Source organism: Pyxicephalus adspersus, chromosome 3 (assembly GCF_032062135.1).
Source record: "Pyxicephalus adspersus chromosome 3, UCB_Pads_2.0, whole genome shotgun sequence".
NCBI classification, from domain to species: Eukaryota; Metazoa; Chordata; class Amphibia; order Anura; family Pyxicephalidae; genus Pyxicephalus; species Pyxicephalus adspersus.
The window spans coordinates 55,219,187-55,243,346 of NC_092860.1; the positions used below are offsets into that span (position 1 = coordinate 55,219,187).

At 38.0% G+C, this 24,160-nt stretch overlaps 1 protein-coding gene across 1 annotated transcript in view; it reads right to left on the bottom strand.

Moving 5' to 3' along the window:
- GNA15 (G protein subunit alpha 15) overlaps positions 1 to 24,160 on the bottom strand; it is a 36,321-nt gene that overhangs the window by 3,082 nt on the left and 9,079 nt on the right. The window contains exons 2-6 of the mRNA XM_072404727.1: positions 20,479 to 20,663; positions 19,909 to 20,063; positions 17,652 to 17,780; positions 16,560 to 16,689; positions 12,704 to 12,857 (exon numbers count right to left, since the gene is read on the bottom strand). Coding sequence (XP_072260828.1) covers positions 12,704 to 12,857; positions 16,560 to 16,689; positions 17,652 to 17,780; positions 19,909 to 20,063; positions 20,479 to 20,663 — 753 coding nt within the window. The remainder of the gene's footprint in view (positions 1 to 12,703; positions 12,858 to 16,559; positions 16,690 to 17,651; positions 17,781 to 19,908; positions 20,064 to 20,478; positions 20,664 to 24,160) is intronic.

Sequence of the window (24,160 nt, forward strand, 5' to 3'; positions counted from 1 at the left end):
CTGCCTGTTGCCTAGCAATGGTGGTGCATGTTCCTCAAATATTCCAGGTTGTGGTAAATGGTGATCAGAAGGGCTACAGGGCAACTGCAATGGTTGCTATGATGACCCACTGGTTAAAACACCCCTGTGATTTTTTACCCATATACTACTGAAACAAAGGGGAAAATGGTGGGCAAAAATATAGATGGACAACCTTTAATATTAGCATTATTTAACATTTTTGTTTTTGGGTTTACTTAGAAAGGTTCAAGCCAAGACACTGTTCAACAGAATAAATCCAACTAAGGACTACTGGATATAGAAATGTAGCCCAAAATTTTTTTTCTGGAACAAATGTCTAGTTGATTAATAGGCTTCTGCAAATTTACCAAATCCACTTATACAAATAAAGCTGAAGACACACTGGTCTTAGGATGTGATTTTTCACTTAGGGAAACGACTGCACGATGCATGAGCAAGTGCTGTACATACAGCAAAGTTCTGCTCTATGGAGAGGTGAGGGGGAGAATGACAGGGAGGCACCCCACTGCATGCTCTCCCCTTCGCTTGCATTATGATTGTTCATTATCAGTGGATCTGCAAGGTGGTTGTTTGGACGATGGACATCAAACACTGTACACACGCAAGATTCTAGTCCGATCAGCCCTGAGACGATTATTGTACGAGAACCATTACATGTGTGTAATTAGTCTAAGACTGGGTTCTTCCCAGTCTACTCTCTAGCATATTCTAGAACTTCCACCCCCTCTACCCTCCAAAATATAGGGAGGCTATTTCAAAATATACTTTGTTAAAATGATATACTATAATTTTAGTGCACAAAAAAAACAATATCATTGCCTATTTGTGAGTAAAATAAAAAAGTAAGATTATGTCAAGAAGATAAATACCAAATATTTCAACCTTCAAAACTGCAGTAACAGTTCTAGTTACGGTCTTTGATTATCTGATTTTGCACGTTTGCAGACTCATCATTATGTAGGTTTACTGAATATCATGTTCAACCATTTAGTGATGTCAGGGGCAGTTTTAAAGGTCTTCAAGAAGCATTTACAATGACTCTTAGAAACTCAAGTCCCTTTTTAACTCTTACCAAATATCCAATAAGTGCTTGAAAATTAAAACAGGCTTTAAAAAAAGCATTTAAATGTGCTATATATTTGCTCAGTACCATGGCTAGATGTGTTAGCTCCAACAATCTTTTACTTTATAATAAAATAAAATAGAAAAAACTTTTCAGTGTTATTGTTATACATTACAATGGCTGGTGTTGCATTACAGTGTGTGAAATGCACTGCTCTGTGTAAAAAATGCCCTACTTTTTATAGAGCATACCATTGCAACATATTAGTGGTAAATAAACAAGGATCTTTCAAAAAAATGACATAAACATGGTAATAATTTCTTATGCAAACATTTGAACAATAGCCTTTTAGTTTTCACATCAGTAAAACAATTCTTCAGGGAAGTGCAAGATTTTTGTATGTTACAAGGTCAAATTTATGGGTATGTGAAGTGTGTGAGGTTTAGTCCTTTGTAGATAGATAAAGAATTATTGTAGGGAGTGTTGAACTAGCCTTGACACCTGTGAATTAGAAAGGGTTATAAAATGTGTCACTTTTAAAACTTTTTTGGGTCCTCATTTAAATTGTATGCGTTAATGCACATATGTTAGGGAACACATTCTCTTCCCCTTGTTTTAAGTGAGATGGCAACCTGCCTTATGAACTAAAAACTGCACGGCAGCACATTCAAACACATATATTATGTAATTTAATAAGGTTTGCAAGGTATCAGTGTGAATGAACCATAAGGGGGCTGTCTATCCAAATATTATTTTTTTTTAATTTTAGTAAATGCTGTAAAAATAAACCACCTGACAATTTCTTTTATTTCCTGGGATGCTATTGGTTAATAAATACAATGGAATGTTTGCACACACATTGCATCCTGTGTTACTATACTTGTGGCAAGAAGCACAATCTGGCAAAACTACAGATACCTGTGTTCATACATAAACAGGCTGATTCATCAAGCCAAACCGGAAGCTTCACGCGCACGCGTATTCGCAATCCAGAATCGGAGTCCTAAAATCAATTTATCAACCAAATCCAAGGCGCTGGCGTACTCGCGCTGAAGTCATCAACTGAAGCCATCTCTTCGATGGATATGCGCAGCTCCGGCAGTTTTACACTGGCGAGCTTGCATTAAACTCACTGTTCCCCTAAAAAAGGATTCTTTCTAATGACATACATTTTACCCTTAGCCCTAAAAAATGTTTGTGCTGTTCAAATGTTTAAAACATGTATATGCGCTAAGAAATAATCATATTTTAAAATGACTTATTTCTTTCCTGTTAGACAAGAGTTAACTGAGTTTAGCTCCTCTACATAGGCGGCTCTCTAAACGCTTACGATGCCTGATTAGAGGAGCCGCCTGGGGGTAAATATTGCGACTTTCTCATAGGCTAAACCTCGGCTTTGCCATCGGACTAGATTTTCCCACAAAAGTCACAAGCACACACACGTTCTTGTTTGCTTCTATAGATATGTATGTATATATATATGTGTGTGTATATTTGTGTATATTTATATATATATATATATATATATATATATATAAATTTATTTAAATTTATATATTTGTATTTATTTGAATTATTTTGTATTGGATTGGATACAGGAGTTTGTATTGAATCCAATACAAAATGAATGAATGAGTTTCAATTTGAATTTCCCGCACACGCGCCGACGTCATCACGCACGCAGGGAGAAGCCTATTATAACCAAAATAGCACTTTTTTTTAGCCCGTACCAAGGTCGGGCTTAACAGTCGGGAGGTTAACTTGCTTTTTCCTTTTGTCTTTTTTCCTTGGTGGGGCTATTGTTTTGTGTGTTATCCTAATTACACTATGTTGCTGCATTTAATACTTTGCTTACCCTTTAGCACAATAGCTGCTTTTTTTAAAACTTTGAATGTTTCAATGTCCATTTTGCAATTTTGAAGTCATTGTTAATGCTATGTTATTGTGTTTGTGGTCATATTGTTTGATTGCTAAATTCTGCCTTTATTACCGCTTTGAAATGTTTGTCCTGCATAAATATTTTCTAATCCAGTTTTCCACCCTTGATGGGTCAAAATTGCATATTGGTTTGGTAAGTATTTTTTGAAAGCAATATTGGTTGGGCCATTTTTGAAGTATTTGGCTATATGGAAGTGTGAGTTTACATGTGTTTTGTTTGTTCTTTTTCATTTTTTTTTTTTGTCATTTAGTGTAAATTTAGTGATGTGATCTGTGTTTTTTTATATTTTAATGTGACCTTTTAGCAAATGTTTCTTTCAAATAAAGTTGTTTGTAAAATGTTGTTGTTTGTTTTTTGGGGGTTTGTTGCTATGTGATCTCCTTTCCAATCTCCCAGGACATACAGTTTAAAAAGTCAATTATGACTGTTTTTAAGCTGTTCTTTTCTTTGATATGTTTGAAAGGCTAAAAACAGCACAATTGTCTTGTAAAAACTCAGTTGTTTGATGTGCATAGTTGTGTGCTAAACTTCAGGAGTGTGTAGCTCATAGTTGTGCGACAAGGGGGACCCGCTATGTGCGCGTGAATTGTGTTTATCAGTTGAAAAATCCGCCACACTTTTGCACAGTCCTCATTCAGGTAAGTTTTTTTTTATGTGTGTATATGTTGCTTGTTTTGCTTCATATGCACTCATGTATGTTTTGACACGAGTGCACATAAAGCAAAACATGTAGGTATGCATTTAGATGTATGTACATATACATATAAAAGAGAAATTATAGGAAGAAATAGGCAAAGAGGGCTTTTTGGACAGATTGCCTATATGATTTCTGATGTCATAGGCTTGGCTACAAGCAACATTCATGGATGATATTGCTTCTGGTTAAAGTTATCCACCTTTATGTGCTTCCACTACCAAGCTGAGGTGAGTAAGTCAATATATATAGTGGGCCTAAAATGCCATTCAAACCTCCTGAAGGGATGGAAAAGCAAGAAATTGTTTGGCACAAAGTGGATTTGGCCCTGGAAGTTTTAGATACTAGTATTATTTGTTTTGTGTAAACACCTAAATAATGCATACACTCCACTATTTATCAGCATTAAGTTAAGTAACAACACAATATCTGTTCATTTCTAAGAGTGCTTGACCCTGCTTGTAAGCTTGGCAATCAATGAGCTTTGATGTTGTGCTTGGAACCTGGACCTGGACCTGGACCTCCTTCCATCACCATCAGGTGTGTTAGAATGAGTATGCAACTCAGCTGGACAACTAATTCACAACCAGTTTGGACAACAAGTGGAAGTGTGTTTGTATGCAATAGTGCTAAGATTAGGCAGCACAGCACAATGACAACAAACCTATAACACTACTACAAATGAACACATGAGTTGTGTGGGGACAAATCAACATGAGTGCAAATGTCAGACTATTAAAAAAAAAAAAGAAATAAAAACCATGACAATTTATTCAGAAATGGAATATGTACATAATACATTCAAATACCAATATGGGACAAAGGCAACGAGGGGGTTCAAGTAGCACTTTGGAGTGGAAACCATGCAGGCATTTGTACTCAATACTTGTGGAAAAAATGACAAAACATTGATGAAGAATTGATAAACAACAGAAAAAGGCATTACAAACCAGGCACAACAACATTGCAGCAACAGATGAAACTAACAATTATGAGGATTACAAAAAAATCACTTGAACTCGGAAAATTCACTAGAACTCGGGCCCGACTCGCAGATATAGAGCTTGCCGACAGGCGCGTACGCGCAATTCATTGATAAATCAGGGCCAAAGAGTCTGGCCAAGCATAAGAGGAAAGAAGCAATTAGTACATTTTGCACACTTGGCTCTTTTACAGAGTCTTACAGGATCCAATAAGCCTCAAAGGCTTAATAAAAGTTTATGGTCCTGATTTAATAAAGCTCTCCAAGGCTGGAGAGTATACACTTTCATCAGTGAAGCTGGGTGATCCAGCAAACCTGGAATGGATCAGACCCAGGATTGAACACATTTGCTAACAAATACCAAATGACTTTTAGGAAATCCAGTCCAGGTTTGCTGAATCACCCAGCTTCACTAATGAAAATGTATTCTCTCCAGCCTTGGAGAGAATCAGGCCCACTGTCTAGTGAATGGAGAATCTGCCTGGGTGTCATAGCATTCCCAAACATAGAGGCAAATCCCATTGTCATCCATAGGGGAACAAATTTTGTAGTTATATTTTGGCATTTTCTGACTTTAAAGTCACTCATGTAGAAAAAAAAAGACATGGAACTTTAGGCACTGACAAATGTGAAAAAAAAATGCACAAAAAAACCCAAAAACGTAAAACAAGATGGGCTGCAAAGGCAACATATACAAATCCTTAAAATAACATGCTTAGCTGATGTCTTAAAGCTGTACGTAGTGGTAAAGAGCAGAGCAATTTTTGCAGACAGCCTCAGCAATAAAGTTTACTGGTAGAAGTTTACCGAGCACAGTGGCTCAGAGGTTAGCACTCTGGCCTTTGTAGCACTAGGTCCTAGGTTCGAATCCCAGCCAGGTCACTATCTGCATGGAGTTTGCAGGTTCTCCCTGTGTCTGCGTGGGTTTCCTCCGGGTACTCCGGTTTCCTCCCACATCCCAAAAACATGCAATTAGGTTAATTGGCTTCCCTCTAAATTGACCTTAGACTACATTAACCACATATGACTATAGTAGGGACATAGATTGTGAGCTCCTTTGAGGGACAGTTAGTGACATGACTATGGACTTTGTACAGCGCTGCGTAATATGATGGTGCTATATAAATACTGTGTAATAATAATAATATTTAGTTGTGGACCTTTCTGTTTTCTTTAACAATTAGTTTGGCTTACATACAGCAGCAGTATACCAATGTGAAAAGTTGTTTTCCATGTTGCTTTTAAAATCCCAACACTCACAAATTCAAAACTATTTCGATACAAGCCAATTTCTATTAATATCTCAATTAACAATTATGAAGCCACAAATGACACAGCACTAAAAAAAATAGCTAATGACAGAGGAATTTTAATAAATCAGGCTAAGCCAGTGTTACTCTAGCCAAGGAGCACAGGCTTCTTTTTTATAAGAATTAAGTTACTGCAGAGGATACAGCGGTGTAAAATTGGCCAGAGGCAGGGCAGTTTTAATTAGTGTAGTGGGACAAACTGGTATATGCCAGTTTATTTTTATGGGGAGAAGGAGATGGGGGCCAGGGTAGTGAGTGTACACTGTCCTTGTAGTTAGTTGTTTTTACAGTCAGACAATGCGGCAGTGTGGCATGAGTTAAAGTCAGCTCTAAGAAAAGATGTCAGTATATAGTAGAATAGAATAGTGTGCACACAAAAAAATAATAATCTTTAGGCTTTCCCTGTAATGGCCTCCAAATTAATGATACTAAAGTCCCCATATAGGCCTTTTCAAGCCATTTCATGCATCAAAAAATTCTCCCAGGTAAATCTGAACAAAAATTTGCCAAGAATTTGAAGCCCACAGGAATTCTCAAACCCATGGTTGCGGCGAACACAAAGCAAATCCATAGTTATGGCAAGAAGATTGTTACAAATATACAAATGGCTGTCTTTGTAAAAAAGAGTAAAATATTACTTTGGGGGATTGTTCCGAAAACCTACAAAATGACTTCCAATGACACAAAACATTTTGCAATTTCCATTCTATTCAGCATTTGCTGTAAAACCAGCTGTCTCATTCTTTTGTGTTTTAGAAACAATCAAAATCATCAATTGCTACAATCATCAACATATTTTTGTGTAAAACAGACTTCAATTTTTTCTACGTAAATACACTTTTCTAGCGAGTCAGTAATTGGAAAGCAGCATTGAAGCTGAAATAGGAACAAACTCGTAGTCATTTTCTGCTTCTTTTTGATGGAAATTCTTCCCCATTCTATTCTGAAAATCGTTTATACAAGTACTCCATTAAATTTTCTCCATTGATTAGAATGGAAGATGCCTGGGTGGAGAATATTCTGGTTATAAGTTTAAACAAGTGGATTCCACAATGGAACTAGCACTACATTAAAGTTTCCTAAACTGGGTATTTCTCATTTTTTTATAGAACCATTATATTATATCTGAAGATTTTCTTAAAGGTACAGATGAAAAGTAAAATATACTGCTGGTGTTTACAGCTGGATTTACCGTTAGACACAATAGGCCCCAAAGCCAAAAGAAAAGTATCCTTTACCTGTACAAAACTGGCTACACATTATTTATTATGATCGGTGAGTCATCTCATACAAATGTACTGCTACTGTTTGTAGATGGATTTACCAGTAATACAGTGAAAACTCAGTAAATCCTAAGATTCAATAACTTGGAGAACCACCTTTTGCAGCAATAACTTGAAGTAATCATTTTCTGTATGACTTTATCAGTTTCTCAAATTGTTGTGGAGAAATTTGGCCCAATTTTCTTTACAAAATTGCATCAGTTCATTAGGGCTTGCGGGCATTAGTTTATGTACAGCACAGCATTTCCATCAGGTTGAGGTCTGGACTTTAACTGTGCCATTGCAACTCCCTGATTATTTTCTTTTTTAGCCATTCTGTTGTATATTTGCTGGTGTGATTGGGTCATGTCTTGTTGCACATCCCATTTGGGCCAAGCTTTAGCTGTCACACCAATAGCCTCATATTTGACCTAAAGACTATAAAGTACCCAGGTTCTGAGGTGGTAACATACCACCGCATTTTGGTACAGATGGTATGAATAATTTTCATGTAATAATAAGTGTCGAGACCAGCAAACTGCCAAATTTTATAACCTTAGAATTTCAATTATATATAATTAAAATCTAATATCATATAATATATAATAATATAACGTAATTCCAAATATATATGTTATTAAAAGCCAATAGCACCTAACTGAGATATATTATCCAGGTAATAAATTAGCTGGTAATGTAAAAAGTGCAGTGTATATATTGCTGCATACAAAGACTTAACATTTATTATATATGAATTTTTGAATAAAAGTAAAGAATTTTTCTAACATATTTACTGAAACATACAAAACATGAGCTGCAATGATTCTGAAGGTTACTAAGTAGTTCACTATGTTGGTACAGTACTGGTTAAGTAAAATTATCATTTCCTAATAAGAAAATAGTAGAAATGTAAATATTGTTCTGTCTTTTAGGAGCTATACATTATCAATTTACAAAGAGAATAATATAGGTCAGCAGTCGCCAACTTTTTTGGTCCCAGGGACCACTAAACTTACCGGCTCCTGACCGTGCATGCGCAGGGAGACAGTTGTCAATCAAAGGGGAGGAACCTCCCCCATAGTGACGTCATACCACCATAACCCTGAGCTTGCCATGGGAGAGTGGGCGGGTTGTGTCGTGGGCCAGGGATTTGCACGAGGAACGTGGTCCATGGCTCTGGCCGATGGATGGTCCATGGCTCTGGTCCATGGCTCTGGGTCCTTCTTCTGACCCCGCTCGGGGGTGGCTCTACCAGAACCACAGACTCCCAAAATCTTCTTGGGGACCACCTATTGGCGACCACTGATATAGGTTATAACCCCTTAAAGTGTATGTAAATACTAACAATAAATTTCTCTCTTTTTTCCCCCATTTACTCTGATAAATATACAATTTTAAACATTCTGGTATATCTGTTAAATGCAAAAAAAGTACTGGTTGATTAAGTCAGAAAATTTAGAGCAGTCAATCATCTTTTAAACATCTTTGTGGTATCTCAAGAAGAGTAATTATTCAGCAAAATTGGCCTGTATGTTGCAGTGATCAAAGAGTGGGAATATTTGAGTAGCTTAGTAGAAGAACAGGGCTGACACCACTCAATCTAAACAGTTGTGTGTTGTCAGCCCACAACAGGACTTGGAAGTTATGTGTTTTTCTAGTATTTAAACAGTTTTATTTCTGTACTTGCAGGGACCCCAAAGAATGCCAAAATGTGCCTCTATTACACCGATAAACATCACATTTAATTTTTCATTTAGCCTTGAGATATAATTTTTTTAAATCAGCATTAGGTTGGTAATAAGTAAAACCTTAACTAGCAGTCTATGGAGGAGGATAGGAGAAGAATTTGTAATGATAAGAAAATAATAATATAGACAATATCATAATTATGTGTATAAAGGGGTTTTCAACTGATAAGTGTTCATTTTGTGTTATTAAAATATAAAAAAAGACTAAAAGAGGTTTACATGAACCTATATGAGCAATGGCTGCAGGCAGTGACAGAGAATAACAGCATGACCTAGTTGTGAGTCACAACTAGGTTTCTTTGCTTCTGGGGTGGGTGAGATTGCTTATGCATGTTTTATTCAAACAGTGGAAGCTTTTACATGTACATCTTAGATTTTTACACTATGTTTCATGACACACTACTATCATCTTGTATTACAAACAATACAAAATTCTAACCCAAACGTATAAAGATCTATACTGGGCATACAAAAGTTTTCCTCCACATACAAACTAATTGTATATTGTGAAACATTTCCAGTATATTATCTCAATGATGGCACTTTGTGTTAAACTAACACTTTCTTGTTTTACAGGGAGTTGGCTTACTCTTTTTATAGAACAAATCAACACTAAACTTCAAGAGTCCAGAAATGTTCAACCAATTTTAGATCCAGCAACCCTGAACTTTGATATTCCCCAAAATGTTCAATCAGATGTCCAGAAATGTTCAATCAACTATGGAGCTACGAAACACCAAACTTGAAGAATTCAGAAATGTTCAAATATGGAACTAAACAACACCAAACTTTGAGAGCCCAGAAATGTTCAATCAAAAATGTATGTGATTAATTTATTAAAGCCATGTATGTGTGTAAAGCCACAGTACGACAATTCTATTCAAAGAACAGTTATGTGGAAGATTTAGTTTCCCTCCATAACCAAAAATCTCTGTAGTCCAGTAGCTTGCCAATCCTTCATCCTATTGGGGCAGGTGACAAAGTCTATTATATATTTTTTGAAAGGGACATTATTGCTATCCCTGGTAGATTATTGCAGCATTCAATTAAAGGGAGGAGTCCTTGTACCAATCACAAGAACAATAGGTATCTAACATGGAGACCAGACAGGTGACAGATCCAGCAGGTAAAAATGCCTCTCTGACCATAGCATATGGTCAGTCCAACATATATTATTCAACTGCACTGAAGCTCAGATTTCCCCTGAATATGGCCAAAAAATAGGTAATTTTGAATACCCCTAAGAGTTACATACATTTCTCAAAATATTAGAAACAAATGTAAAACCAATAATCACACAAGCCACAATATTATTACAATGCAACAATAGAATACAAAATGATGCTCCACTAACATAAAACATCAACCAAAAAAGAAAATATTACAATTTTCAACAACTGTCATTTAAGCCAAAGGGCATCCTGGAACACAGAGCAAACATTCAGTACACCCTGAGGTTAAAGAAAAACTAAACTGAAAACAGCCCCCCAAAAAAAAATACACTTACCTTCAATCACGCAGGGCAGTCCGATCAATCTGGGGGGGTCCTGCATCGGGTCCCGCATCATCCCGGCATCTGTCCCAGGGCCAGCGTTCCGGGCGCCTCCATCTTCGTCTCTTTTTCCGGGTTCTTCATCCTACGTAACCAGACCCAGGCGCAAGTTCGGGTGATGTAGGATGAAAAAAATTTTGCTGATCTCACTGCTCATGCATGAGATCGGCAAATTTTTTTCCTTGATGCCCAGGCATGCGCAGAAGGAGCACCTAAGAGCCTCCCGGGATACGTGACGTGGGTATCCTGGGAGGCTTTGCGCTCCCATTCATTCTCGATCGCCTAGGCCAGGGGTCGGCAAACTCCGGCCTAACACCCCCCTGGTCAATCCGGCCTAATCCTGGCTGTCAGAGGTTGGAAAGCCGCAGCTCCTGAGCCGCATGCGGGTGTAAGGGGACATTCGCTCTCCTCCATTTGCATTGCGTATCAGCATGGGACTCGAGAGAGAGTCCGGCCTAGTGTGCCTTCTTGATCTCCTAAAATGGTCTAGTAGCCAAAAAAGTTTGCTGACCCCTGGCCTAGGCGATCGAGGTTTAGGGGGCGGGCTGCACCCTTTTTTTTTGGTTAATATGAGGTGATTTGTGGCTTTAAATGTTTCCTAATTTTTGTATTTATGTGCGCAGTTCTCAGGTTTTACATGCGGACGTAAACTCATTAGAACAAAAAGTGATTAGGAAGTAGAAGTTTTTGTCAGTAGAGAAATGCAAAGTGTCTTTTGTTCTTTGTTTAAACTGAGCAGCTCATGCGCCATTCAGTGAATAGCCTGGCTCTATTGGCAACATTGCTGAGAATACATCTAGATGCTGGAGAAAATGTAATTCCTGCAAAGTGCAACAAAGATGGATGAAGGAGATGCAGTGATGGAAGTATTCTTGACCTGTCATTGTTGGAGTGCACAAAGAAGGAGATAGGTGTGAATATGAAAAAAATTCACCCACATCAATGAGTTTCTTTCAGCTTTAAGTAATGACAAAGTATTTTACCAGCTACGAATAAAGTTTGTCAAAACTTGTATTCAGGACAGATATTTGTGTGCTGGATATTGCTTTGGCTTTAGGATGGAGAGGAGTCTTTCCAAACATCTCTTGCGAAGAATGCGATAATGAAACCTTAACATTACTAAAAGATATTTTATTTTTTTAATATAGTTTATAAAAGGTCAACCTTCATTCTATTTATTTATGCACAATGCTGAAAGAAGAGAGAAGAGTATGTAATGTGTTAACATGTAGAAAACTGGACAAATATATTAGAGTACTAATACAGTACTTGGTATTTGTGCAGCATTTATAGGGTCCCCAAATCATGCTTTCCATATTGGGTATTGGTGTAGTTTCTATGGTGTAGGGTCCAGATTATGGTGATGTTTCTGTTTTGTTGTAAACCATACTACACAAATCTTTTTAAAATAACATTAAGTGACAATAAAAATGCCTAGCATCTTTGACGTAGATCACATTTAAGCCACAAAATTAAAAGAAAAAAACATTTAAATTTTATCGTTACATTGATAGGTGCTAAAATACCTATTTATCCTGACAGAAATCCTACAACCTGATAACTTCCTTTGCTATCTGTGCTTCATGAGCCTTCATGAGGTTGTGAATAGAAACCTTCAATATTGCAAATGGAAAACAATATGTTCTCTTCGCAAAGGAGAGTTGAGAGTGCAGCTTTGAGAAAGAGAAGAGAAGTTGGAGCATGTCTCCTGAAGGTTTAAACTTTATGTTGCTAAATTTATGTTGCGGTCATTGCCTACTGCTGCTTTGGAGGACATGCTCCATGTAGTGTCTGATCATGGCAGCCCAATAAAGAATGAATGGATTGGCAGCGAAAACTGTTTTAAATCTCCAAAATACTAGTGCTTAAAGAACCAGTGCTGCGGTGCAAGTTGCTAAGCAGGTAGCAAGGTGCACAGTATTGCCTGCTCACTCCGTAGGCCAGGACCTGCCCCATATGCAAATACCTTCTGGTGATTCTGACAGCAAAAAAGCTCTTTTTAAATCATTTAGGATTAATATTGTTGTTGCTATATACATTTTGTACATTTGTTTTAGCATAATCATTTGATAGTATTTTATCGTATTTTAAACCTCATCTTTCTAACATCAATCTTTGGCCTTGTAACGTACCTTTGAAATTGGGGAAGTATGTAGCCAAATCCGAGATGTAGACCTTCTCAGCCAGCAAGTCAGTCTTGTTGAGGAAAAGGATTATAGGAGTCTCACTAAACCAAGGAAGTGCCATTATTTGCTTGAAGAGTGCCAAGCTTTCTCGCATACGATTCTGTGAAAGAGAGATAGTCAGGCAAAGGTTTATATGCAACATTACAAAAGGGCATTTCATCGATGTAAACAGTGAGGTTTTTTAGGTTCTGGAAATCTGTACATTTGAGTACCAGAGATTATAGCATACAAACTTTACCGGTATGTTAAGCCAGAAACTTTTAGTCTAGTTTTGGATAAGCGAGGAAGTCCCTGAATATTTTTTACTGCTATCTGGGCTTGTTAGAGAGATATCCCCTCACTTCCTGGGTGAATGACAACAGTTTTATCAGACAAGTGAGCTAAATTTTTCAACAGAAATACAGAACAAACAAATATCTCCAAGCAGTTCTAGACTTACACTGCACTACTAAAAAGTCTACATTGTTATTAGAGTGCCCCTCACCTCCTGTCTGGTAAAATATTGTCAGCAGGACAAAAATTAGGGGGAACTGACAGGGGTCCTAAACCCTCCTAATTCTAAACCCAGTATTAAGGGGTCTATAGCATTGAATCTGACATTTACTGAAACTTCTCTATGGTGGAGAATCTTATGGATCCATGTGTATCAATGGTAGTAATTCTCCAGCTGGGGATTAGTCCCATACATCAGTGATCCCCAACCTTTTCGGACCTATGGACTACTAAACTTACAGTCTCAGGAGCGCTCATGGACGAGGAGCCGTGTGTCACTCAAATGGGAAGAATCTTCCCCCAGTGACGTCATGATGCCAGAACCCCCCAGGTCTGAGCCTGCGATGGGAGAGTGTATGGGTTGTGTCCAAAGACATAAACCACTCACTGCCTGAGCCTGTGATACATACAGGGGACATGGTCCGTGGCTCTGGCTGGTGCACCCCCCCAAGCGGGGGTGGTCTTTGTGTTCTCTTAGTCCATCTTTCAGACAGCCGGACCACAGGACCACTAGTGGGCCATGGACCAGGGGTTAGGGACCCCTGCCATACATCATAGAAAAGTGTATGCGTCAGTTAGAAGGATCAAATTTGCAGATTCAAAATGAAACCACAACTCCTGTTTCATATACTTCCTAGGCAGAACAGGTATGAAATAATAAAACCATTGTGTTAGCATGCCTAACATTTTTAGAAGATGTGTCAGCAATGAAAACCCTTCATGCCTGTGTAAAACCCAACCCTTAAAAATGATATACTCATCTCTCCTGCATTTGCCTGCCACTCCTTACCCTGATACATACACTACCAAGATACCCATGTTGGCAGAAGTGCAGAGGAAATGGTGACACCACATCAACCTTAATGTAACACCCCAAGCTTGGGCCCTTGGTCACTAGGCCTTTTACTTATGCAAAGAAGCCACAGAAGCACCAGCAAAGGAGGACACCTGGGGCACTGAAGAAGTGAAGTTAGAAGGGTGTGGGGTTGAGCTCTCAATGGATGATGTAACAGTGCCTTTTTTTAAATTAACTACAAAGTACCTGGTCACATAGAACCTGGTTTATTAAAGTTCTCCAAGACTGGGGTAGATAGAGTATCATGGGAGAGTGTGGGTGATCCAGCAAACCTGAAATGGACTTCCTAAAAATCATTTGCTATTTGGAAAATATTTTCAATCCCGGACTATATCCATTCAAGGCCCAACATGCTTTACGAAACCCTGTTACCAAGCTAAGCATTTTAACAAAAATCTCATTATAGGATTCTATGTGCAATTACCATATTATATGCATTGCACATACCTGTAAAATGCTTCTGTTGTTTAAATGTCAAACGTTCTATGATAGCTGACAATATTTTGCATTTCTACTGTATGGTACTTCACCACTGGCAGCCACATAAAAGGTTGTGTAAGTGAAGGGAGGTAATAGAGCTGGGCCAGCACAGCTACTAGACACCCCCCCAAAGAGGACATGCAAGAAGGAAGGGAGCAGTGCTTGGTAACAAATCTTCCAGGAAAAGTTGCATTTTCCAGCATATTGCACATTGTAAAGCACCAAAAATCTATCCTAATACTGTATAATCAGGTAATTAGTAAGCACTGTCTGTTTTAAAAAAAAGTCAAGAAAATTTCACTAACATATTTACTGTACCTTCCATGTACATTTTCTAGATGGAACTATTTGTTTTTATATGTTAAATCCTTGGTTAAAAAGCTTTTACTTGATTTTTTTTCCTTTTCTGAAAAAAAAAAACTACAAGGGCCCTCACTCACATATTTTAGATATTTGGTGACTTATTACATTATCAAGTGTTTGCAAACACGCACACAAAAAAACATTGTGTGCATGTAGAGCATTTATCTCAAATGTTTTTACATAGCAGTCATATCACCATTTTTAACACATTTATTTTGAAAAGTCCAAAATCATATACATGGTGACCACAAATTTTACATATATATTTATGCCATATGTCATATTGTATATGGCATATGGGTAAAATACAGTTATGACCCAAGCTACTTCTTACATTCTGATCAAGCCAAGGGCAATACAACTTGTTGATTTTTTAATTGATATTTGTGATCAGGCAGGTGGTAAATTTACATTTAATAAAAGTTCAGATATTTATAAAATTAAAGTATATCTATAGCCAAACCATTGTTTCAATATAATGTAGGGAACCCTGGGGCCAGACCTAACATCAGGAGAAGTGCACCTTCATCCTCTGATAGCAGACCATTTAGGACGGTCCCATCTCCCAGACCATAAACATTAGCAGCACAGCTGAGTGGAGGAATACTTGCTCCTGTGCACAACTGCTTCCTATGCAGACTCTGTGGATGGAGTGATCTTGCGCCGAATATTCTCTATAAAGTCCCAACAGCAGGAGGGGGACGTCAGAGGGAGAGAGCAGCACCAGGTACACAGGTCTAGGGGGGCAAGTCTGTCTTGGGGGTCTGCAGTGATTTCTGGAGGTCTGTACGGAGGTCTGTCACTGGGGGGCTGCATTTGGGTTGTGTAGCCCTTCAGCTTAGTTTAGTCAACCCCCAATCTGCAATTTTCTCATGCCAGGTAGATGCACGACACTGGCACTCCCTGAGAAACTAGGGAAGGCTGGGTTATTCTCCTTGTTTCCCATGGTAGAACACAAGATGTGTGACGAGGTGTAATCCAAAAAGGTGACTGCTCCACTTTCTCCTCTGCCCAGCCACTTGGAATGGGCGAGACTATTCCTCAGGTACTTCTATCTGTTCCTGTTCCTGCTAGAGCCTCATTAGAGCAGCGTCTATTTATACCATCCTCTTCAAATGGACAAACTTTGCTTTCTGTCCCTCCTACAGCCCTATGCACTCCTTTGATCCTATTCCTATGCTGGAAATAAATGCCAAAATATTAGCTTTGCCCACTAAGGCCAACTTGGAAGTCTAGCTGCCAGAATCTACTGGAATTATAAGAGATTCAGAGGAGACAGGTTAGACAGCAAACCTCTTCTTTAGACACCAGTGTCATCTTTGGAAAGTTGCCTTTTTGATCTCACTATGCACGTTCAAGCAGAGTCCTCAAATGGGGTAAACCAACAGTGACTTATCCCCCTACTTCTTTGTATAGAAGGTCAGGAGAATAGAAATTGCTACAATACCATCTGCCTTAGGGGCATTCCTATAAAGCTATTAAAAGCCATGCTTTAAAGACTATACTAACTGCTTTCTTGAAACATCTACTTTGGAAGCCACATACAATGACCCTGGAAATTAATAGGGTACACATTGTGCAGTTGTTCTTATTATTAAAAAGATGTCTTACTTCGTCTTTCTTCTCTTCAAGCTGTTGGTCGTATTCACTTAGAGATGCCAGGTAAATGAGAGCATTTACATTTTCAAAGCAATGGATCCACTTCTTGCGCTCAGATTTCTGCCCCCCCACATCCACCATTCTGGGAAAATATGATAAGGAAAGTTAGTTTTAATAAAAAGAGATGGTGTTGTTCTGTCAGTATGTGGTGTTGTTCTAGTCAGTAGGTACAGATCACCTTTATAATAAATTCTACTCAGTGGTGTGATAGCAACCCATCTAGACAGATGTTTGATCATTTTTAGCAGTCTCACTAGGTGGGCCTGAAAAAAACATTTCTAAATTCTCGATGAATGAGTGAGCCACAGGAGTTCCCAAATCAATGATGTTATAGTGTGGCCTGCTGCACCATAGCTTAACCTAGTAAAAAAACCTTGGACAGGTAATCTGTATTTTTAAATGTGACTCAATTTTAAGAGGAACATGTTTCAAAATATAATATGAAGCCATAACAGGTGGCTGGTGGACTGTTCAGAGTATTAATAAGCTTGCACTTCATTACTAATTACTACATTAATGCTACGAAGTTTGACAGTGCCATCTGTCCATTTTCTCCATTCTCCAGCTACATGGTTAGTATATTGTGGACAGTGGTGCAAACCCGATCCCTTGTATTTTACAAAGCTAACTAAAATGTGCTATTGGAGGAAGAGTACTGTCTCCATTATTTGCTGCTACTTTTTATGACTCCTTTTGGTATTCATTTCTCCCTGGAATGACTCTATCAAGAAATATTCAGAGCTAGTCAGAAGAAGGAAGCACTCAGGAGTAAAACATATCCCAGTATGTACATTGTAAGGTACAGTGTTGCAATATTTATCTATACACATTAGAACAATTTGAAGTAGCTCAATGGCTCACATCAAAAGGTGATTTGTATAACTAACAAACAGAAAAAAATGTAACAATCTGGTTACATAAATGTAATTTGGATTATGATCTGTTTACAAATTATGGTTAAGCTACACCTATATTAATTTGACTTTCAAACAGGCTAAACCTGTGCTACAGCAGAAAGGGGTAAATATATTTAGTGTTTCTCACCTAAGATTAACATTGTCTACCATGAAACAATACTCATTTATTCCTGTGGTTGGCATCCTGATCCTTACAATGTCTTCATTAGTTGGTAGATATCCATCCTCAGTGATCCGTTCCAGATTGGTCAAGTAGCTGCAAAACAGGAAGCATCGATAAGCAAGGCTTGTATATCACATTATGTAACCCCATAATAATGTTTGTGAATTATCTGTAATCCATTGCAGCTGTACATTTTGTGTTTGGCACAGTTTTTTGGCACCGATGGTCAGGCATGTTCTTATTATTTTTTCAGAGCCCGGATGACACTTTGTTTGTAGTGTCAATTTGTAACAAGCCAACATGTTTTGCGGATTCAAAGGACCCCCCATCATCAGGACTTGGTATGGGGCAGGGTCCTCTCCTCCTGTATCACTGTCTGTATTAGTCTGTCATTTGCAATCCCTATTTAGTGTACAGCACTGCGTAATATGTTGGCGCTATATAAATCCTGTTTATTAATAATAATAATATTAATAATAATAACTAAAAATATTAATGCTGGACAGTAGTGAGATTCTGCACAGGAAAGGTTGCTACAAATGCCAGATTTAACTGTGTCTGGAACAATCTTTTTAAATGTAGTGTCTTAAGTTTCAGTGAACATGGTTTCAAAGGCCTATTGCAAGTGAAAATATTAATGATTTATGTAAACACTACAAAACCCACTTGTACTATTTATAATTTTAAGTGAATGAATATGGTATTCTCTAAAGCAGGGGTCAGCTAACTACGGCCATCAGGCCAGATATGGCCTAGCCCAGGGGTGGGCAAACTTTTTGACTTGGGGGCAACCATCTAAAAAAATTTGACACGGGCCGGGCTGATGGGAGAGTGGGCGGGGTTATGCTATCATGACGCCACTGAACATGATGTCATGATGGCATAACCCCGCCCACTCTCCCATCGCAGGCTCTGAGCTTGCAATGGGAGAGTGGGCGGGCGGTGTCACTGCACACAACCTGCCCACTCCCCTATCGCAGGCTCAGACCTGGGGATGTGTTCTGCGGCTCCGTGTGGAGCCCGGGAACACCCAAAGGGCCGGAGAAACATCCCTATTCGGCTGCATACCCATGCCTGGCCTAGCCGGTAGTTTGTTTCGGCCTAAGGCCCCCTGGCTGATCCAGCATGCGGCTATTGAGCCTCCCTGTGCTGGTTCCCTTCCCTATTTACTGCGGCTGGCGTTAACATGAAAATAGGGAACATTCCCTCTCCTCCCTAGGCTTTGCGGAGGAGAGGGATTTCCTTTAAGGGACGTTCCCTCTCCTCTGTATGCATTGCTGAGGAGAGGGGTTTCCCTTCGGGGGGATTCCTGGTGGGGGCAGAGCCATTAGGGCGGGACTCGGGAGAGAGTCCGGCCTAGTGTGCTCCTGCCTACCACTGAAATGGCCTAGTGGCCAAAAAAGTTTGCTGACATGTGCTCTAAAGCATGATTGGCTACATAACTTTATTTTGTCTTTGTAAAGTCCTACTTCTTTGATATTCCCTGTAAACTTGTAGACACGCTGCTATTCTACAGGACAGAAGTAGAAATATCTAAGGAATAGGACTACAGAAACAAACTCCTGTACAGCTTGATTAGTTATATACCTTTATTTTATTTCAGTCCCATTCCTATGGTATCCCCACCTATTGATTGTAGGGTTGCTCAATATGATCTACATTTTCATCTGGGCCTTTAGGTTTCTTATGTCTTTTTTTAAAGTCTTTACATTTTTGTATTTACTATTTATATGCAACCAGAAATGTAATAAATTCTGTCAAATGTAAGGTCTGTGGCTACATAAAACCTAGAACTTACAGCCATTCTGTGGGTAGTTCTGGCCTTTCTTTTTTTATAAGTGCTACCACTTCATAAATGTTGACATGAGTCATTTTCGCTCATTTGTTATATAATTTTTTTCCAGTAAAGCTTGTGCTGACATATTAGGTAGGTGACTAATAGAATGATTACAGGAATAATTACATTAATATGAAATACATACACAATGGAATATAAAACAATGGTGTTGTTAGGAAATAAATACTGTACATGTGCAGAAACTGGAAATTCACATGAGTGTTTTGAAACCTCTATTTTTAAAGTTGAACTGGAGCTAATTTTTTATTATGAAATAGGCTTATGAATCGTGGAAGGAACCTCAGGCTTTCATGTTGATTTTTTTCCAATGAGGAGCTTTGAAAGTTATCTGCCACAAATTCTATCCCTTTGGTATATTCTTACTAGTAAGCAGAGTCAAGCAGCTGGAATTCTCTTCTTTTTTCATAACACTTGCGGACATTGGGATCACTCCATAAATTCTTGATGGCTGTAGCATGATGTTTTTCTATTTTCTTTACACTATATACATCCAAACATTTGATTAGTTTCCCATTCACCTATGAAGAGAGAGAATACCATGAATTTGTCAGTAGGAGGAGAAAAAAGGACGTAATATTGACTATTGAGAACTACCTAGAAGTTAAATAATGCCCCCAATTGTAAAAGGGCATAAATAACAGAATTCCACTCTTTAAAAAGCAAATGGGTATAAGTTATTGGTCATGTTTTATTCATATTTATATAATCTTAAAATTGGCATGGATTCCAATACAATCCAAATGATGTTCAAACTATGAAGATGTTTTGATTTAGGATTCACTTTGAGTTGCACACTTACAACAACCAATATATTCTTTAACGATCACTTCTTACATAAAGATAGACACTGCCACCTTTTCAATTTACGGTAGCTTTTTCTTCCAAACAAGAGCATGTGCATCTAATTTAAACGATGCTCAAATGCAACATTACCTTGTTTTCTTGCAAGGCATAAGACAGTTTTAAAGTTTCCATAGCTCCCACCAAAGACTGGGCACAGGTAACAATGTTTTGATGCACAAGTATGGCATACATTTTGCGATCTTCAATTGAGAATCCATTTCCATGGATGATTCGCATCTGTTTTATAAATGTACTCTTTCCGCTCTCTCCAGTTCCTATGGGAAAGACCACAAATTAGTATATTGACTTTTTTTTTACAATGGATTCTTCACAATTCAGTTAAAGAGAAACTATAAGGAAAACTTCCACTCTGTAGATATTGAATTGTCATACTTTTTTACTTTTAGGAACAGAATCCTTTTTTTTAAAAAAAGGTTTCTGTACCCTGAATTGTAAACTCACTAAGTTTTATTATCTCAGGTAGATTGAGTCAGGCAAAAGTGTCCAGGACTTAGATCCCGGCCATGATGAGAATGTTGCTTTGATGAAGGAAAAACAATTCAGCAGACTTAAGCTGCGTACACACGGCAAATTTTTCTCGCCCGATAATCGGTATCGGACAATTATCGGGCGAAAATCTGCCGTGTGTACAGTCGGTCGTCGTCCATCGTCCGACGACCGTCCTGGCGGATCCATGGACGCTGGACGACGACCGATCCTAATGAAAGGGAAGGGGAGAGCGCGCAGCAGGGTGCCGCTCCGTCGCTCTCCCCCTCCCCTCTCCATAGAGCATGAACGGTGCTGTATGTACAGCATCGTTCATGCATCGTGCAGTCTTTTCTCGTTGGAAAGGATCGTGAAAGATCCTTTCCAACGAGAAAAATTGCAGGTGTGTACGCAGCTTTACAGTGACAGATGAAATGGAAGCAAGAACAAAGTGTTTGATTTCTCACATGTACATCTCTGGAGAGAGAGCAGGAACTAATTGGCTTATTATTATATCCAAAGGATTATTCACCCGGATAACAAATACATTTCAATATTAGGGTTAATTTAAAGATCAAAATGACAGCAACTATCCATAATTATAGAAGTGTATCCAACATTTTTTTCATTTTAATAGCACTCACTTGCTAATATGTTTTACCTTATGGGTCTCAGAACTACTGCATATGTACAGATCAGTAGGTATGACTGAGGACTTAGAAGAACCAGTGGATTCATGTTTTGGTTGCATAGACAGATATAATACAGTCATTGAAGTACCTTGCTAATGGGAGTTGGGTCCTTTCTGCAGTTGTTATCACTCAACAGTTTTATAACACATTGTATAATACAATACATAAGTTACAATACAAAAAGGAAGGGACATCACAACAGATTAACATGTGCAGGCTATGACACACAGCTGGGGGCCTGAGGTTATTTCTAGACATTTACATGTGCACGCACACTTGCATGAGCCTGCTAATGTGTGCGATTCTGTGTGTGTGTGTACATAGCTAGACAGACATGCATACACTCACCCACACATGTCCTATAAAAACACTGGTGAAAAAAGTTGTATTTAAAAATTAAAGATGGATCAAGAAGGTGCTGGATGGCCTTCAGTTAGTTCAATGCAAATCTGTGTAACCAGCTCCTGTTGTCTGTCTACCTGATGCTGACCCAGCTTGCCTAGAACCGCTTCTACTCTGTTTAGCAGTTGCGTACCTCACTTGCCTTGGACCTGCTTTTGTTTTGCTGACCTTGCTAACTTTAATTATGACTCTCGTCTATTGGTTCCACAGTGAGACCTTCCGCTTACTTCTTGACCAATATTCTGCTTGCCTCCACAGTTACAACTTTAATTGTATTTATGATTATACCTCTACTAATGTCAGCCTCTGAATTTTCATTACCTGTTCTCAGCTCCAGGAGTGTTTGGACCAGAAATGTAAAAGATGCCCTCTCATTATTTTGGCTTCCAAACAAGAACATGATAACTACCTAGTATGAAAATCTGATCTGGTCCAGGATTGAAAATATTTTCGACATAAAAGCAAATGATTTAAAAAACAATTTCAGGTTTGCTAGATCACACAGGGTTTCCAATACAGTGTACATATATAGCTAGAAACTCTCTTTCTAGTACCTGTATTTGGTGTTCTATCTGGTGTTTTAAACAAAGAATTGTATCTGCTGTTTATTTTATATGGGGCAGAAGAGAGAAGAGAATAGTCAAAAAATTATTTCTTTGTTCATTAGGCATATGCATGACTAAGGTTACTTGGTACAATAAGCCATTCATGGCCATTCTTTGGTCTTCCTAGCCTTTATTTTTAAGTGAAATAATAGATAAAAATACATTCCTACCACAGCTTAAAGACACAAGAAAGCATTAAAATATTATCAAAATATATATAAATGCAGTCTGTAGTTATTCATCCTCCATTTTCCATACTTTGGGAATACAAATTTTAATCTGGGTTGATACAATTATTGTTCAGCAATTGGGCAAAAAAGGTTGTAAAGTTATTAAAAAATCTACGATCATTCTACAAAACATACTACTCTTCAAAACTTCTATTCTCTTTACCCAGATCCACAGTTACACCAGTTAATAGTGTTAAAAAAAGAATTTAACAAGTAATAGAGTCACTTTTACGTGTTTTCTTGACTTTGCAGAAAAACTTTTTAAACTGGAACAGTGTTGTGCCAGGATTTTTTTTTTTGCCCTCCTCTAGACCAATTATGTCTTATATAGGGTTTTATATCTGGGATTTGTTTATTTCCCTAGTGGTTGAACTTGATGGACTTATGTCTTTTTTTCAACCTAACCTACTATGTAACTATGTAATATAACTGTAGGTGAAGAACACTTAGATGTCAAAAGAATGCATCACAATATTGCAATTTAAATGATTAATAGTGAATAAATGTATATGATTTAAAGGTATTATCTGTAAAAAAAAACAATGTATATTTTTACTGAACCTAAAGTGAAACTATAGTTCCACTCTGAACTATTCAGTTACCTCCCAGGAGACAAGTTAGGAGGTGTGGAATGAAATCACCCCTAATATTCATTTAGAAAGATAATAAAAATTAATTAAGGGCTGTGTACATGTATAAACACTGTTCACCTGGCTCCATCAGGAGGTCTGCCACTACCATGTTAAACAGCAGCTGAATCATTTGTTTTTTTTTAGTGACTGAAATACATTATTTTTATCAACTTTGCAATCAGTCCTAAAGTTCCTGAGGAAGCTGTGAAACGTGTCATAATTGAGACTGAAAAACCATTGAACGTGTATCACTGATTTTTGATATGTAAATTTTCTAATTTTCAATGTTTGAATAAATTATAGTTTTATGAAATATATGAAAGACGTGTTTGATTAAAAAGATGCCTTAAAAGTCCTAGGTTTTTATAAGGGATACTTTAGAGAGATTTGGATGTTGACACAAATTACAGTGCAGCTGTCCATGGCAGATTAATAAAGAAAGATCAGAGATGGGGATCTCCCAGGGCTGCGGGAACAGAATGAACTTTCACACATACACAGACAAATTTCTGGTAAAGATGGTGGTGGCCATGCTAAAGTGAGGATAGGTGAGTGCAATTGAATAACTGCTATCAAGTAAGTAAGGTTATTTCATTGCACAAGGTATATTGCCTGTCCCTTCTGCAATAAAGGACCTGCCTGGTCACAATTGTTTAGTTTTTTTATATAGTTCCACTTTAAGATAACGTAATATTGGATAAATGTTTCTATTGACTTATCTCTGT